At 39.1% G+C, this 19,249-nt stretch overlaps 1 protein-coding gene across 1 annotated transcript in view; it reads right to left on the bottom strand.

Annotated features, from left to right (window-relative positions):
• COL25A1 (collagen type XXV alpha 1 chain) overlaps positions 1 to 19,249 on the bottom strand; it is a 497,004-nt gene that overhangs the window by 8,143 nt on the left and 469,612 nt on the right. Inside the window, exons 28-32 of the mRNA XM_060416804.1 lie at positions 18,886 to 18,948; positions 18,204 to 18,254; positions 15,766 to 15,792; positions 6,409 to 6,462; positions 735 to 788 (exon numbers count right to left, since the gene is read on the bottom strand). Of these exons, the coding sequence (XP_060272787.1) occupies positions 735 to 788; positions 6,409 to 6,462; positions 15,766 to 15,792; positions 18,204 to 18,254; positions 18,886 to 18,948 (249 nt within the window). The remainder of the gene's footprint in view (positions 1 to 734; positions 789 to 6,408; positions 6,463 to 15,765; positions 15,793 to 18,203; positions 18,255 to 18,885; positions 18,949 to 19,249) is intronic.

The raw sequence follows: 19,249 nt of genomic DNA, 5'->3' as shown, positions 1-19,249 counted from the left end.
TGGCTGACGCTTTTATTTCAGTTTATAAAAACTAGAATGTGCAAGTTATGTGGAAGCTACACAGTGGTTAAAAACCTTGAGATGTAAGTATGTGCTTCTACTGAAGTCCTGTCTTACCCCATTGCATCATTCACAATTTTCCTAAAAAGAATATTCTGAAGCAGACCCCAGGCCCTCAATATGAAGTGGGGGTAATTGAGAATTTTCAGAAGATAGAACACTATCAACATTCTCTGTTCTGAAGATCACTTGTCATCACAGTGATTTAGAAAGGTCAGAAACAGCAAAATTGTTGTAAATATCAATTTAGAAATAACTTTTATTAGCAAGAACAGTTTTTGTAAGTTATCTATGAGAATGAATAAAGTCTGAAGAGAGTTGTTTTAAATAAAGCTTCCACACCCACTTCTGGTACAATGACCTCCCAAGGAAGGGCCAATTATGGGTCCAGTCAAATGGCCCCAAATCCTGCTTTCAGCTTAGCCCTGTCCATCTCATGGACAACCTCTGATCCTCTCAGTCTTGTGAAGCACGTGGATGAGTGTACCGGAGTGTGAGAACATGGCACAAATATGACCTATCTGTGAAACACATGGTTACACTGGTGTTGAAGAGAATTAGTGGTTTGCTCTTTGCTCCTCTAATGGGATTAGTCTGCCCATGAGGGAAGAGTTAACTGCGCCAATAACAGATCGCTTCTGCATGCGGGAAACATCGCGAGACACAGAACTCACCGGCAGACCATACGGCCCTCGGGGTCCCGGCTCTCCCATAGCTCCTTTTTCACCCTATAATAAAAGATGAGAGTTCCAATCATACACAAACGTCTATATTCATACAATTTCTCTAATGCTTTGTGTCTAAAGCCTCTATTTGAAGCATCATTCTATCAAAATTCTAAAAAGGCAGACTCTTCCAGAGTTGCTGCCAGTGATACAGCAAAAGAAAATCTTAGTGCATTTTACAGAATCACTTTTGAAAGGGCTGTAGGTCAGACTGACGCTGTCCAACTGTGCAAAAGGACTTGCCTATCTAGTGTGCTGTGCTTGGGTTTCTTTGGCATTCATGTGAAATGTTTCAGTTCAGTTCAGTTCAGTTCAGTTGCTCAGTCGTGTCCGACTCTGCGACCCCATGAATTGCAGCACGCCAGGCTTCCCTGTCCATCACCATCTCCCGGAGTTCACTCAGACTCACGTCCATCGAGTCAGTGATGCCATCCAGCCATCTCATCCTCAGTCGTCCCCTTCTCCTCCTGCCCCCAATCCCTCCCAGCATCAGAGTCTTTTCCAGTAAGTCAACTCTTCGCATGAGGTGGCCAAAGTACTGGAGCTTCAGCTTTAGCATCATTCTCTCCAAAGAAACCCCAGGGCTGATCTCCTTCAGAATAGACTGGTTGGATCTCCTTGCAGTCCAAGGGACTCTCAAGAGTCTTCTCCAACACCACAGTTTCAAAGCATCAATTTCGGTGCTCAGCCTCCTTCACATTCCAACTCTCACATCCATACATGACCACAGGAAAAACCATAGCCTTGACTAGACGGACCTTAGTCGGCAAAGTAATGTCTCTGCTTTTGAATATGCTACCTAGGTTGGTCATAACTTTCCTTCCAAGGAATAAGCGTCTTTTAATTTCCTGGCTGCAGTCACCATCTGCAGTGATTTTGGAGCCCCAAAAAATAAAGTCTGTTTCCACTGTTTCCCCATCTATTTCCCATGAAGTGATGGGACCAGATGCCATGATCTTAGTTTTCTGAATGTTGAGCTTTAGGCCAACTTTTTCACTCTCCACTTTCACTTTCATCAAGAGGCGTTTTAGCTCCTCTTCACTTTCTGCCATAAGGGTGGTGTCATCTGCATATCTGAGGTTATTGATATTTCTCCCGGCCATCTTGATCCCAGCTTGTGTTTCTTCCAGTCCAGCGTTTCTCATGATGTACTCTGCATATAAGTTAAATAAGCAGGGTGACAATATACAGCCTTGACATACTCCTTTTCCTATTTGAAACCAGTCTGAAATGTTTATTCATTACTAATTATTTTAAGTTACTACTCTTTCAAAAATGTAAGGATAAAATGTTTTTTTTTTTTTCTCCTACCGAATGTCTCCTCTTCAGCAAGCCTTTCCTCCTTTGCTCCCCTCCCCTTCATCCTACTTAAGTTGAGTTGTATTTTACTTGAGAGTGCTCATATACCGGGAGACATACCCATGTTATAAATTGTCTATTCTCTGCTGAGTCCCTCCTTAGAATATGCACATCATGGTATCTGGATTCTGGCTTTGTTCCCTACTGCATGCCCACAGCTTAAATAGTGTCTGGCACATCAGTAAATATTTGTAGAATTAATGAATCAAGTCAAATCAATACAGTCGTGCACGTTTTGCTTCCTTTATGAAAAAGAAGGTTTAAAAACCTTTATGCCCTCTCTTCAATGCTTGATAATGTAGGAATTTACCGCCTTCATCGCTCTCTTCTTGTACCTATTGAAGGAGAATAGTTTGCCTTGGCTTAGACAATAATCTGAACACTTATAAAAAATAAGTGCAATTGGAGGTGGCTCCAGGAATATGATATAATTGTGATAATAAAGAAATAAGTGTTCTGCACTTCAAGTAGTATTTTCTTCTGCTGCCATCTCCAAAGTTTGACTGTCCATGTCTAGTATGAAAACTTCAGGAGGAATGGCGATGTTTATATGAGGGCCAAACAGAAAATGTTACCTTCTTTTATCACTACCCTCGAGGAAGTTTAAAGGTGCTAAATGTTTTTCAAGGGTGAAATGACAAGTTCAGCTGATAACTGTGCATACAGATCCAAGGATTATTCCGTGTTTCTCTACTCTCTAGATTCCCATGGGGGCAAATTTCAACTCACTGTTAACAATCTTCTTTAAATTTAGGAGTTGTTGGTGCTAATTAACACTGTCACTTAGAGGCACATATAGTATCAGGAGATTACTGGGAATAAATACAATAAAATCTTATTGAACTTTTACTGATTATTACTTCATGTTTATTACTGAAAGAACAGGAGTTGCATTCAGTAAAGTAGCCAGGCTTTGAAATGAAACAGATTTAAATTTGAATGCCAGTTCTGGCACTTACTGGTTGTGTGGCCTTAAGTAGCTTTCTTAACCTTTCTGTGTCTGTTTCATTGGCTGTAAAATCAGAAGAATACATATTCTGCAATAATTTTTCTAAAGATTAAATGTTATTATAAAATATGAAATATATTTTGCCAAATAATATGTCCATAAATAGTAACTATCATTGTTATTGTACAGTTAAAGGTCTTGTTTTTAATAAGGCTTGGCAACCCAAAGAGTACTTATTCAAAATAGGTGCTGCCATCTGGCAGTGTTATTTATGATTTTTTTACAAGGTAGTGGTGCTGTGACGATGTGGGTATGTGTGTGTGTGTGTGTGTGTGTGTGTGTGTGTGTGTATGAGGTGGGAGGTGGGGATTTAGAAGGAGAATTCACATAACTTGGAGCCTGTCTAACTTGAAAAAACTCAATGGATTAGAGTAGATCTAGTCTGAAATATCCATAGATTATTAAGATATACCTAGTCCCTCCTTCCTCCTCTGATTAAATACCTCAGCTTTATTGTTTTTAAAATTAATACACTGTGACTGATTTGAATTAAGTTGTCATGAAGCATTTGTCTATGGAAAACTCTGTTTATAGAACTGCCCATCCCAAATAATTACTTTAAGCTAATAATGACAATTGCATCCCCCTCGCCAGTGACTGTTTCAGAAATGGACATATGATCCAATTCTGGTCAATGAGGTGTCAGGGGAAGTCACTGGGAAGCTTGGGCAGAGGTTTCCTTGATGCTAAGGAAGATAAAGGAGAAGAGGGTCCCTATGTTTGTTCTCTGCTGATTCCTCTCCAGAGGGTAAGTCTGGAACCACTGTAACCAGCTTGCCTGTGGTCAAAAGGCAAAGCCAGCTCATGGAAAGGGCACAGAAGCAAAGACTAGACTTCCTCCTTTGAATATTTTGCTACATAAAAGTATCAATTTCTTTACTGTTTAAAGCCATTTTGAGTTGGGATTCAGTCACTTAGAACCAAAATCATCCTAATGGTCCTCATTTGAAAACTCTTAGGAATGAAATATTAACACATGGCTTTGAATGTGCCACTTCTTTTCCTGGATTAATTCATTCCAAAAGACTGCTGAACCTCTAAAACTACAGAGTTTCTAAGTAGTTACAAGGCCAAGATGAAGAAATCAGCTGAAGGCAGGACCATCAGGTGCTTTGAGGAGCTGTACACTAAGACTGCTAGTCATGTGTACTAACACTGCTAGTCACGTGTACTCATACTGCTAGTCGTGCATACTAATACTACTAATCATGCATACTAATACTGCTAGTCATGTATTTGACGATTCCCAAATAACACAGTCCATCAAACACCTAGTTTCTTTTAGGCTGGTCTTGTTTCATTAAGGATTTTTAATTTGCCTGTCTACACTGAGGGATTAATCTAGAATGGCCCCCTTTCTTGATTCCTGCCTCTTTAAAATTTGAAACTTTTCCAACAGAGTCCAGATGGCACCTCAACCAATTAACTTTGAGAATCACACTCCAGTTTAGCACTTAGGGTGAGGGACACTTGGCGAGTACTGCTATCTAATCCAGTTAAGATAGTTAACACGCCAAGTAAATATAAGCATAACACTTTACACTGCACACCATTTGACTTAAACTATGCCTGCACAAATTCTTAGTCATTTCATTTGCTCTCCTGGTGCATTCCGCCCCAGCGCTGAGACCTGATACTCTTGTGACACTGCAGAGCTCTCGGAAGTAACAGCTGATTTACCAAACGGTAAGCCCTCTTGAGTCCCAGGGCCTTCTGCCAACAGACTACTTGAGATTTGGTGCTCCATTTTTAGTCCACATGCTGAATCTCTTGATACAATGCTTGAATGCATCAGCAGCGTGAGACTCTTGGCTTTTAAATATTTCTAAGTAAGATGATCTTCATAAGTTGTTGGTTTGATCTTAGGAATAAGACAGTGATAATCGGGTTCATATGATTTCTTCCTTTAGGAGTCCCTTCTTTCTAGAAGCATTCTTGAGTAACACCAGCTTTCCTCATTGCTGAATCCACAGTCTGCACTATTTGTATTCATTTTGGCATCATTATCAAGCTATTGCTTGCAGACAATTTTTTCCTCTACAATTAGATTATAAACTCTTTTAAATCATAGAATATAGCTGATTCCTTTACTGTACTGAGTAAATATACACAGTGTATTAATAAAAGGTTATAGGATCATGAATCAATTATAATAGTATTATGCAATTCTCTAGAACAATTAGCAAAACAGACTTCACAAATGGGAGGAGAGCATTTCCATTTCACACTAGAGTACACTGTGTTTTGTATATTGTAATGCGATAAATATTTACTAAGTGATTTCACTTTATAGGACATGATATTATGGGATTGGAATGTATGCCAAAGAAATCTCTATATGGCTCTCTGTTTTAAAGCAAATTATCCCAGACTGATGAAACTCTTATCTAGTTTTAAAAGACCACAAACATGTACAGTAAATCATCCCAACATTTTGAAGACCTCACAATTAGGATACTTTCTTTACATCCATCCTGGATGGTGGGGAAATTGATTACACAGTTCTACGCAGACGCAAAAAAACCTTCTAAGTTTTCCAAGGTGAGGAAAAGAAAAAGAGAGAGAAAAACAGAAAAAAAAAAAAAAGGGAGAGAAGTTCCAGAAAGATAACCAGCTGCTGATGCTTTAGTACATTTCTTTTTTGTGTCAGATATTCATCTTCTACTCTGAATGTCTTTTCCCCCACCAAAGATATAGAGGTTGTAAAAGGTTTTTGTTTTATAAAGCACTAAAATTATTTCCTTATGATTAAAGAAAGGCTATTCTTTTGCTTCAAATAAAAGAAGCATGTGTAACTGTGCAGAGAATACATAGGTTTTGTAATTTCCCTTAAAAAAAGGTTATAACTTATTCTGAATGAATACAAGAGCTTTATATAAAAGATTATCAACCCGATTATATAGTCCCAGAAATTTTAGCCCTATTGACTTCAACTTTCTGGATAAAGGCCAAATGAAAATATCTTCCTTATGGGTTAAGAAGCAATGGTCTGAGCTATTTATTTTAGCTATGAAAATATATGCATTGTTTTTGCTTTTTTTAAAAAATTTTTTATTAAAGCAGTCATATTCTAATACTCTGTCATTCTCCCTGTGTGAGGACTTTGAGTAGAACTTAATATGGTACCTGTTTCCGTTTACTATTAGATGGTTTTTATTTCTTCTGGGAAATGAACATGGCAGATCAGCTAAAAAGGAAAAGCCACACTTTGTGTTTTCTTTAGGCCACAGCTCTAAAACCTCAGGAGTGACTTACTCTTTCTCCTTTGGGACCTGCAGGGCCATGGGGTCCCATAGGGCCATCTGTACCCTAAAAAAAGATAAAAATAAGATATGAGACATATCCCAGGGGTTGTAAGAAATGCAGTTATAATTTATCCTGGACTTTTCCTGGGTGAATAATGCCTTAGAAAGTAAGCAACACATCTCCTTTCAAACTGCTTTATTCTTGATTCTTTCAGGCCAGTAGTTTTCAAGAAACTCATGCAAAATGAATGATTTATATAACTGCATATTTCAGTGAAAGGCACACAGACAAAACTGTGCATCAACTTTAATTATCTATTTCCTCCCTGGCTAAATGGAACATCTTCACTTTGCCCCTAAAACCATTTGAAGAAAAATGTAATTGTTCTTGCTTCACATCACCTCTTCTTCACATCCATTCTCTGGCCCCACAGTTACCCCCCACTCTTCTTGGCCACGAATGCTCTGAAGTCTTGTTTTCAGCTGCTTAAGAGGCTCAAACAGTTATACAAGTAAAAAAATTTTAAATAAATGAGAACAATGTTTTAACTGTTCAACCTTTCTTCAGCTCTGTTGGAAGGAGCAGGGGGCTTAGAAGGAAGGAATTCCTCTCCTGGGTTCTGCTGTAGTGGCTCAGGTCTGTGGGCTTGCAAGGCACAAACCAGGCAGCCAGGTGATATAATGGTATAACTGTCCTCTGGCCTTCTGATTCAGGATTAGGATTTTTGTGGCAGACTAGGCGATATTTGAATGAACAAAGGAACACTGAGGTCCAGTGAAAATAATAACGTCCTGAAACAAACAGGTTTCTAGAATTGAAGAGCTTGGGAATTCCCCGGTGGTCCAGGGGTCAGGACTTTGCTCTTCCGTTGCAGGGGGCATTGGTTCGAGGCCTAGTAAGGAAACATCAGTGATCCTGCAGCCATGGGGTGTGGCAAAAATATAAAATAAAATAAAAAATAAGTAAATAAATTGAGGAGTTTGGAATTCCTTTTGATGCTTAAAAATGTAGCAAGGGCTTCCCTGGTGGCTCAGTGGTAAAGATTTCGCCTGCCAACGCAGGAGACATGGGTTCAATCCCTCGGTTGGGAAGATCCCACATGCCGCGAAGCAACTAAGCGCTTGCACCAGAACTACTGAGCCTGCGCTCCAGAGGCCACGAGCCATAACTACCGAGCCCGTGTGCCGCAACGACTGAAGCCCATGCACCCTGGATCCTGTGCTCGGCAGCAAGACAAGCCACTGCAATCAGAAGACAGCTCTGCAACTGGAGAACAGCCCTCACTCTCTGCAACTAGAGAAAAGCCTGGGCAGCAACAAAGACCCAGCACAGCCAAAAATAAAAATAAAATAAATAAAATTATTTAAAAATATCTAGCAAGGACCTCAGATATATTTGTTCATTTTCAGGAAGACTATGCTTAGATTTGTAATGAATTTGTTATGTCATTTACAAACATAGGAACTATTCCAGCACAATTTTTTAAACAGTATTCCTATTTCTCTTTCACTCTTCTTGTTTACAATATTAGAGCCTTGTGACATAATTCAGGGTTTTAAACTCATTCTAGTGTTGCTGGATTATCATCACGATTGATCTCTTTCTTACTGCCTGAACTCCAAGCTCATCTTCAGAAAACTTCTAAATATTGAAGACCTGAAGCTGAACTTTAAGAGAGGGAGCTCTGAAGAACCATAGAAAAGAGACAAAATGACAGAAGACAGATGGATCATTTCGATGCACGGAGATCTGAAAGTTAGTTCCAGGGAAGAAGTTACATTTCTAATATAGACATGAACATAAAAAAGGAAAGCAAGTTAAAATGATTTCACATGATTTTGATTCCTTCAGAGGGCCTCTCACATGGAATTGCAGGATGTGTCCATTGGTTATGAAAAAATCTGTCTGGGATTCTAAGACAATGAAGTCAATCAGACTGGTCATTCTTCCCGTGTTGCACGTTATCTGGACCTGAACCCAGGCTTCCGAAGATGTTCTGGAGTGTAGGCTGTGTCTCAAACAGGCCTGCCACCCATGCTCTCTCTGTTTCTCCCTTTTTTTGTCACTCTCTTTGTCCACCTTCTCCTTCCGCTCCAGTCCCACACACTTCTCATCGTGCGATGAGAGTCTGTCCTAAAGCATAAAATTCATAGCCACAAAACATGTTGGAGCAAGTTGAGGTGCTGACTCACCCGGGATCCTGGCTTTCCGTCTAAGCCAGATGCTCCCTGTGTGTAGCAGGGTTGGTGGGTGTGACACAAATGACAAGAACAGAGATTAGTATGAGGTACTGATGAACAAATGTAACACTTCAAACAACATAGTACGCAGTCACAGGGTTCTGAGATGAAAATCACATCGCTACACATTGTTAGTGAAAAAAAAACAAAACAAAACACGTGACAATAAACACCCCACAGATGATGGCATTTTAATGACATTTCCATTCAGCAAATTCTTATTTGGAAATCAAGTGAATGAGGTTTATAAAGGGGGCTTTGAAATAGTTACCAGTAACAGTCCGGGTTGCTAATTTCCATATGAAATTAAATTTTCTAAAGACTGCTATTCACAATATATTTCTTTAGGTTCTGGAAAAAAGATAATGGCCAGTCTCCTAGGTAAGGGCTCATTATAATAATCAAGTTAGAATTTCAGAGGAGAAGAAAAGAGCTCTAGTTTTTCTTGTTAAAATTGCATTTATGGAAAACAAATGCAGAATTTTAACATGTCAGGGTGACTTTGGATTTTACACAAACAATAGTTGTTTCTGCGTAGTTCTTACTGTGTTCATTCACATTAGTCACCACTAGAGGGACTTCTAGGAATGGGAAAAAGGCAGAAAAATGTCATGAGTCCAGACAAAAAAATTACTGCCCCAAACATCGTTCCTCAGCTCACTACAAATAATCAAGCATTAGAGTCTGAGTGGGAAATACTTTAAAAATCTAATGCTGTGTTCAGGCAATGCATGCTTTTCTTTTCTTCATCTCTAGGCTATGTATAACGTGTGACCAAAAGATGACATTGTCAATGCTTGTTTCAAGATTAAGCACAATCATGTTTTTTAATATGGCTTTTGTATCTCAAAACTCAAATGTTTATTTATAGTCCTTGAAAATGTTGATTTGATCAAGGAGTATTTAAGAAAGACAATGCACTAGTTCTATAAATTCTCTTGGCAAGGTTGCAGAACTATTTCCCCATTTTATGCTTCAGATGTAGTTAATAATACAGAATGGAAGAAAAACAATCTATTCCAGCTGCAAACTCTACCAATGATGCTACATCATACATTTGGGGTACTTTCAGCTTTTTTATTTTACAGTTCCTTCTGTACAATCCTATTGTGAATCGGATTATAACTGCAAAATTTAATTTAGCTAGAAATGATTAAAATTTTAAAAAATGTGTGTGTTATTGTTTGTTTAGAGCTAGAAGATGTAGAGCTTTTGGCTAAATATTGCACTTAGATTTGAAATTAGGGCAAACTTCAAAGAAATAAGATTGAGGGTTTAAGTAAAATAGAAATCCAAATTTTTACATTGCTTATTTGATACCTTCTTCAGAGCCACTACTATCATAGCATTTAAAAATAAATAGGGGGATGATGAAATTTTTGCACAAATAATATTATATTAATATTTACCTGGAATGTGAATTCCTGACTCAGAGTCGTTATAGAGGTTTTGGATTTCACACTTGTGGCATGATTTAATTGGTGTGATTTAACCTATATTCTAATGTAAGACTTACATCATTCATTCAATAAATGAATGCATATTAAGCATCTACTATATGCCTGAAATTATGTAAGGCATTGGCTATCAAGAGGAATACTTTAGTACTTATAATACAGTACCTGTGAAAAAAGTAAAATAAATAGTCACCAATTTTTTATGCATAAAATATGTATATGAAATATTTTCTACTACCTTTTTCTGTCATATTTTAATAATATAATCTATAATGTTCTCTACTAACTTTTATCTGTATTCACTGAATAGAAAGAATATTAAAAAGCTTAAAACTTAAAACAACTTGAAACTAAAGCTCACATTTAGGAATTCCCTGGCAGTTCAGTGATTAGGACTCTGTGTGTCTACTGCAGGGGCACAGTTCAATCCCTGGTCAGGGAACTAAGATCCTGTATGCCACACAGTGTGGCCCCAAACAAAAAACCCTCATATTTAATGATCATTTAACAATATCTTTTTAGTTATTGCAGAAAGAAGACTAGCATTAAAGAGCATGAAAGATGCAATCTTTTCATTCAAAATAAAAATCTCTAAATAACTGCAAAATACTTCTTCCATACTATTCATAATTGCCACAAGAACCTCATAAGAGGGCATTTCCAACACAAACAACACACAACATTTAGACCACGATATGACTGAGTAATGTAAGGAGCCACGGCACTGAACTCAAGCCTTCAACAACGGCCAATTGCATACCTGCCACTGACAAGGGGCTGTGCTTTCTAGTATCAAAGAAGAGAAAATAAAAATTGAGGGAGGATCTTACACTACACTAAACTATAAAAGCATTTGGGAGAAATTATGAAACAATCCGTATAACATTTTTTTTAAAGGGGAGGGTGATGGGGGAAGAATTGTCAGCTGTAAAAGAGAAAGGCTGGCACGTATGTAATTGAACACTCATGGTGTTGTTTGTTATGGGGTCTTCCTCTGACACATGAGCAGACATCAGAGAAAATAAAACTGGGCTGAGCTCTGCTTGAACACAATATGTTTTCCAATTACAGAAATCTCAACTGTATGATAGTCACCGAGTAAACCAGAGTTGTTACTTAGGGTAGAAAGAATAGTCTGAGATTTGCACCGAAATGGAAAGTTTTCTTTACTTACTGGAAGACCAAGGGGTCCTCTGTCACCCTTTTGACCTGGTTCACCCTTCAATCCTTTAACACCATTTAACCCTGGTTCACCCTAAATGCAAAAGCAAATGCCAATTTTGGTTGCTATCATGGGTGTTTCAACTGTGAGAGAAGAGAGCCAGTCTCTGACACGGTTGCAGATTCCAGTTTTAGGTAACAGCAGAGTCAGGCTAGATTTGTCTTGCACCAGTTCGAAACTAATTTTAAAAATGCAAAAAATGGACAAGCTGGAATTAAATAATTTTCTAGGAAGCAAAACTCCTTAGAAAATGTGCTCCTTATGACCAATAAAGTATATGGCTGAGCTCCAGTATTTTCAGTTTTAGTTCAAGGAAATTAGCGTTATGCCACATTGTTCTGACCAAGCAAATCAAAACCGTCAGATTAGAGGATGTGCAAGGATGTTCAGCAGGAAAGACCCACTCTGCTGGAATAGAAAACTGGAATATGCAGGACAGTGTTACAAACAAATATTTTAAGCCTTTAAGCATTTTGTCCAGGGGAATATGATAAACGTAGCAGCCGATGTTTGAAGTAATGCCGTTTGGTGACTCCTCATTCATGGATATTGCCAAGTCAGGTCCCTATGTGGATTAACCAATAGGATAGACAACAAATAGCCAACCCTGGAAGAGAATGTGAAGATCACAGAACTTTTATGGGTTTTACTAACCTTGTATCTGCCCAATGTTAGAATAAAGGAGGTTTGAAGTTAATGTAATGTGACATTATAAAAGCCATGAAAAGTGATAAATTCTCAACTCTGTTTTTAAAAATCTAAAAATGCAATACACTATTTTCCATCAGCAGCAGCATGTGACCTGTTCACTTTTCACCTTTTAAGTATAGATACTAATTTCATCATAAGATCTTGAAGGACTTGAGGAAGAAAGTTTCGTTTTCAAATGCCTTATACAATCTTGAGTGGTGGGGGTGGGAGAGGGGAGAGATGATGCCTGCATGGCAAGATTTTTAACCTGGGCAGTATTTCTCTCCTATCTGCCTGAAAGTAAAAGTCACTGCAGTGCTTGGTAAAGAGTCGAGGGCCCCACCTAGGCCACAGTAGCACAGGAACAGTATTGTTCATGTCCCCAGGTGATTCTCCTCACCAGGAATTTCCAGGGAACAGTGAGCCAGACTCATCCATGGAGCTGTGCTCTATATTTGAACTTTCAAAGGGGTCACAAAATAATATACACATTGGCATGACCTAGTGGGTGTAGGCAGTTCTGAGGTAGGAAGTCTGCAATACTGCCGCCATAGGAAACCCAGACATGCTATGGTCAGTGAAGTATGATCCTGTGACCGGCACAGAACTAGACTCAATGCGAAACTAAAGCCAAGGCCCAGCAATCAACGTCAGCTAACCGATTTAAACTCGAGATTCACGGCTTTGGATGTGTGTGGACTTTGATTTAGCAAGTGATCTTGAGATGATGAATAGACAGGGCAGCCTTGGGAGGCTATGAATTTCTTTGGCGAGGAATCACGCATTGATAGCAGTGAGCATTAACTGAGAAGGTAGCTTATTGTTCAGTTGCTCAGTCATGTTTGACTCTATGTGACCCCATGGACTGCAGCATGCCAGGCTTCCCTGTCCTTCACTATCCTCCAGAGTTTGCTCAGATTTATGTCTGTTGAGTCGGTGATGCCATCCAACCATCTTGTCCTCTGTCATCCCCTTCTCCTCTTGCCCTCAATCTTTCCCAGCATCAGGGTCTTTTCCAGCGAGTCAACTCTTTGCATCAGGTGGCCAAACTATTGGAGCTTCAGCTTCAGCATCAGTCCTTTCAATGAATATTCAGGGATGATTTCCTTTTAGATTGACTGGTTTGATCTCCTTGCAGTACAAGGGACACTCAAGAGTCTTCTCCAGCACCACAATTTGAAAGCATCAATTCTTTGGTGTTCAGCCTTCTTTATGGTCCAACACTCACATCCGTACATGACTACTGAAAAAACCATAGCTTTGACTATTTGGACCTTTGTCAGCAAAGTGGTGTCTCTCCTTTTTAATACACTGTCTAGGTTTGTCATAGCTTTCCTTCCAAGGAGCAAACGTCTTTGAATGTCATGGCTGTAGTCACTGTCTGCGGTGATTTTGGAGCCCAAGAAAATAAAATCTGTCACTGCTTCCACTTTCTCCACTTCTTTTTGCCATGAAGTGATGAGACCAGATGCCATGATTTTAGTTTTCTGAATGTTGAGTTTCAAGTCAGCTTTTTCACTCTTCTCTGAACCTCATCATAGGCTCTTTAGTTCCTCTTCACTTTCTGCCATTAGAATTGTACCATCTGCATATCTGAGGTTCTTGATATTTCTCCTGGCAATCTTGATTCCAGCTTGTGATTCATCTAGCCTGGCATTTTGCATAATATACTCGGCAAATAAGTTAAGTATTATATAGCTTTGTCATACTCCTTTCCCAATCTGGGGGCAAAAATGTCAAATTTCAACTCTGAACCTAAATTCTAGTCCCAGATCTTTCATTTACTTAGCAGTGTAATTTAGGGAAAACAACCTAAATCTCCTGAGCCTATAGTTTAATATTTATAAAATCAAGAGGCTAGCACAGGTAATCTATGTGGGGCTTTCAACTTTTTAATTCTCTGAAATCTATGATTTAAGTAACAATTGAAGTTAAGTGTAAGCAAAGTAAATCACTACATTGTAGATATCAAAAGGATCTTGGGCATCTATTAATTTAATGGTGATGGGGTAACTGAATCACTCATAGAATGAAAAATGATCTTGGTGGCTTTGGGCTGAGTCATTACAATTGATCTGGTCCTTAGCAGTACCTTAAAATCCAAAGAGAGGCCAAGAGAAGGAAATACTATTTAGTCCAGTGTGGGACGAGAGATCCAAGGAGGTTACATAAGTACCAAGACCACAAAGCTAATAGATAAGCTCTCTCTTTGACCCCTACAACAGTGCCCTTATCTTAAACTATAATCCATGCCACTGAGACACTGTCACTCATTGGCCTTACCCGAAGGTAAAGTATTCTAAGAAGAATGAAGAGGCATGAACTTTTCCTTTTCTTGGCTGAGTCATCTGCTTTACCTCAAAAAGGAAACTCAGGTTTCTGGAGTCAGAGCAATCCCTGTACCACCCCTAAAGCTGGGTGGGCCAGAGGAAGTCCTCAGAAGAGACAGTGGGCTGCCTATGGGCTTTTCGACTCTCAGTGCCAACGGTGCATTTATGTGTCCCCCCAACCCATCTCCACTAAATGCATCAACTCACTACTGAGGAGCTGTCAAGAGTCGTGACTCTTCTCTCAAGCAGCCTCGCATGCATGCATACTAAATCGCTTCGGTCATGTCCAGCTCTTTGTGGCCCTATGGACTACAGCCTGCCAGGCTCCTCTGTCCGCAGGATTCTCCAGGCAAGAATACTGGAGTGGGTTGCCATTCTCTTCTCCAGGGGATCTTCTCGACCCAGGGATTGAACCCAGGTCTCCTGCATCACAGGCAGATTCTTTACTGTTGGAACCACGAGCAAAGCCCCCAAGCAGCCTTGAGGACTAGCTAAATTTTTCTGTTCAGAACAAAGCATCAAAACAGAAGAGTGCTACAACAGCTGACATTTAGTGGGTATTTACCAACAGCTGCACAGACCTTCTGCTAAGTGTTCTATGATCGTACCTCATCCAGCCATCACAACACTCTGAGGCAAGTTAACTCCTCCAGTAAAGGAAGGATTAGAGAGGGGAAATAATCTGCCCAAGGTGACACACGGCCTGTCGGTGACAAAGCTGAGATTAGAAGATGGGTCCTTATCACAGACGCTCGCTGGAGGAAGTCTGTCTCATATTAATCCTCCAAGGTGTCTTCTTGGAGGCAAAGAACACATCTTCATTCATCTTCACAATCTGAACTGCACGAATTCTGACAAGGAAGGGCTATCCTCCGTTGTTCTCTTGTTAGTTCAAACATAGAATACATGTATGTGATGTAATCTTCTCAGTATAGCACACGTGATATGCCCTACCTCATTCTACACTAATGACTTACAGGGGAATGCAAAATTAAGAGGCTGGATAATCAAAGCATTTAGATGCAGTGGTGCTATATGACAAACAAGAAGTATCAACCAATAACATCTGAATATATAACTAGAGACACCATACTAAGAAAGAGCATCTGGATTAGTCTCAGAACCTCATCAGATTCACTTTTTTTTTTTTTTCCTTTTGGAATGTTGATTTTGCATATAATATTGTGATTAGTAACTTAGGAAACTGACACAGTGACAAGGAAAAAGGCAAAATGAGGACTAACTAATCACTTAAATTTGTGGTAAGTCATTCCTTGTGAAATTTAAACATCTGGATACTTAAAGGCTTAAAGATAATCAACATTATTTGACAAATAAATAAGACAGGACAGGCATGCGTCTGTCATGCTTCTCCATGATTAACAATGAAATAGAAATCAAACAAACAAAGGGATTTGTTGGATTACCTTTGGTCCAGGAAGTCCATGGGGTCCCTGAAAATGGAAAACACAGCTTTTAATTGAGAACTGAATCACTGTTTCTCAGCAGAAGTGACTATTATATGAAGTAACAAAAGAGATGTAAAGCAAGAATCTCATTTGATCTACAGCTAGAGGCAGGCCAGTGGGTATTAACACTCAGTGAAAGTTCCTTCCAGCTCGTGGACGGCCCTGTAATAGAAAATTCATTAATAGCAATTCTTTCTGCTGAGTATCTCTGACAGGGAGAGGGGAATCTGCCAGGGTTACAAGGGAGGGAAAAAAACACACAGAGAAAAAGCGTTTGTGAACCCATACTACTTCTATTTCTCAAATTCCTATTAAAAAAAAATCTAGGTGGACTATGTGAGATATATTATGAATTTATATGAAATAGAGGTCAGCCTTAAAAGACAGAAATTTGCTAAAAATACATTTGGAACTCTTAAGTACCAGTAGAGGAGATCTTTTCAATTATTAACTCCTCAAACCCCAAGGTTTTGAAAAATCTAGAGGAGGAAGAAAGTGAGGAGACTGACAGTCAAGTTTGGAACCCTGTTGGATCATTTCTTTAATGTAAGGCTAAGAAAAGGATTCTAGGAGAGGAATGCTAAACATTGTTATCTAGAATGCATTTATTTTTACAAAGAGGAATTATTCAAGGCTCAAATGTAATAACTCTTTACCAGTGGAAGGAGGTCATAACACATCCATGAGTCAGGGCTTTTCCCATGTATTTTGTGGAAAATCTAAATATAGAGACTAATTAGCTAAGCTAAATTAACTAAATAAAGGTTACTGGGGATTGCTTTAAATTTCAAGACATTTAAATAAACTATTTGGAGACAGGAGTATTTAAATACTTGTCAGCAAAATCATACAAGAGGAAAAAGTTTTTGTTTGTAATCAAGCAATAGATAGATTTGTTATACATGTCTACTTTGGAATAACATTTTCCCTTTGAATAAGTTGAGGATAAACATTTTCAGGAAGTGGTCATCTTATCAAGTATTATTTCATTTCAGAAGTGGTTTTAAATTCCTTTAAACGAATTAATTTTGTAATATGAACGGATATAGCATTTTAAATTTAATTTTCTAACAAAGTGGTGGGAGTACAGAAAAGCCAAAGGTATGCCATTTTCTTGATTCTTAAGGAACTGCTTAGTTTTACAAAAATATGGTTAATTATAACTGTTTTGTGGTATGAAATGGAAACCCAGTAGATGATTGGGATCTGGTGCTATGCTCTGTGGTTTAGACCATTCCAATGATGCTCTTTCTTGGAGCATAACCAGAGGAAAGAGCGACTGACACATTGTTTGATCTCTGGGATTGAAGACATATGGTTTATCGAGACACCTTCGAGATGAATGTGACCTAAGAAGCTGCCTGACTTGTTCCCAACCTGTCCCAGTCAAAAGCATTTGGAGCATTCTGCCTTCTAGTTCCAGCCTTAATACAACAGTCAATAGGTAGATATTTGGAGAATTATGCTGCTTTAATGGCTACCTTCTTCACCGAACATGAATTCTATGAGGACATAGTCATTTCCCCACTGGTCACTGAAAGATATCTGCAGTGAACATTGTATTTGCCAAAGCACGTAAAAAGGGAAAAGAAAAAGCTCCAACAATATAGTAACATATCACGTGTAGAAGTGAGCTTCTGTTATCATATTGTTTTATAAATGTTCTTATTGAATATTTCATTAAAGGGTCACAACCCTCAAAGTTAGTTAGAAACATGGAATTCCCTGGTGGTCCAGTGGTCGGGACTCTGAGCTCTCACTACCAAGGACCCAGGTTCAGTCCTTGGTCAGGGAACAAAAATCTCGAAAGTCACACAGGGCTCAGACCTCTCTCTCCCACCAAAGTTTGTTAAACTCATTCATTAATAGCTATAATTATTAAACTTGTTATGGTATTAATGGCCTAGAACAGTGATTGGTTAAAACCATTTTTCAGTGTTCATTCTATGTGAAAGTGAAGTGTTAGTTGCTCTGTCGTTGTCCAACTCTTTGCGACCCTATAGACTATAGCTGCCAGGATCTTCTGTCCATGTAATTCTCTAGGCAAGAATACTGGAGTGGGTTGCCATCCCCTTCTCCCGGGGATCTTCCTGATCCAGGGATCGAATGGGGGTCTCCCACATTGCAGATTCTTTATGGCGTCAGTCACCACAGAGGGTACAGTAAAACTTGCCGAACCTGTTTCTTCAAATTTCCTATCACAAAACTACCCTATTGCTTTCCGACAGATATGTGTGGGAGAGTGAAAGAAAACACTGTAAAATCAGAGCAGCACCTCCTATTTTCCGCCTGGGAAGTAGCAGATACAAGCTGGCTGTTTGAGGAATGAATTCATGCTTTCTCTGGAGGTATGCTCTTAAACAAATGATTCCATTTTGGAGAGAAGGGAAACTTACCATGGGGCCTGGTGGGCCGTGGGGACCTGGTGGGCCTGGTGGGCCTATGACCTGCATGTCAGGAAAATAAACATGGATTTGGTCACTTCATCTAGATAAGGCAGTTAGGCTTGAGTCTCAAGCTAGGGTTCTGCTAAGGCCATTAATGGTTGCAGAGGAAGGACAGTGGAAGAAGTAATGTGCTTGATTCTGTACATTTGGAAATTCCTTTGTGAGAAAAAAAGAAAAACAAACTTAAAAAAAGATACAGTTGTTCTACAAAAGCCAGAATATAGCAAAAGCACATTAAAAGAAAAGGAAGCAACTGATTACCAAGAAATGCTATAATGCTACAACCACGATCAAACTCTCAAATATTTCACTAAGCTCTGGAGAAAAAAACAAGAAAAAACATAGGTTCTACATGCACAGAGCTCGACCCACAAGCATCGTGGGAAAACCATTGATTTTCTCCTCAGGATTAGATAGTTCTCTGAAAAATTGCTTCCGACTCAGACCTCTGAGACACTTTCGTCTCTCCCTGTACAAGGCTGACAGATATTTCTTGTATAGCTTGACAGACCAAGAGGATCATGGTCTTTCTACTGTTGATAAGCCATCTGGCACGGGTTGAAGTTGGTGAATAACTGGCCCATTTCAGGGTTTTTCGGGAACTGTGAACGTTGAGCCGCCACGGACTTACGGAAGGGCCCTGTGGGCCTGGCAATCCCGAGTCTCCTTTCTCTCCTTTCATTCCATTGGCACCCTACAAATAACCATTAAGAGTGGAGCCGGTCAAGTTACTTGCAAAGTATAAGGAACAGCTGAATTTTCTCCCCAAATCCATCATCCTCTTGAAATTTTTATAATATCATGCACATGATATATGACAAGGATTTATCTTCTTGCATTTTAGTTTCAAGCTAAACAGCAAGCTTCCTCAAATCCCTAGGATTGTGGATGATTTGTGAAATAAACTATAAGGTAAATAAAAACTAAGTTATGCTTGATGGGTTAAATTACACATTGCTAAATATGGCCTATTATAACTATTATATTTTAATGGT

The sequence above is a fragment of the Ovis aries genome, chromosome 6 (genome assembly GCF_016772045.2).
Source record: "Ovis aries strain OAR_USU_Benz2616 breed Rambouillet chromosome 6, ARS-UI_Ramb_v3.0, whole genome shotgun sequence".
NCBI classification, from domain to species: Eukaryota; Metazoa; Chordata; class Mammalia; order Artiodactyla; family Bovidae; genus Ovis; species Ovis aries.
The sequence above is the reverse complement of the archived record's forward strand: the minus strand, read 5'-3'. Positions and strand labels throughout refer to the sequence as shown.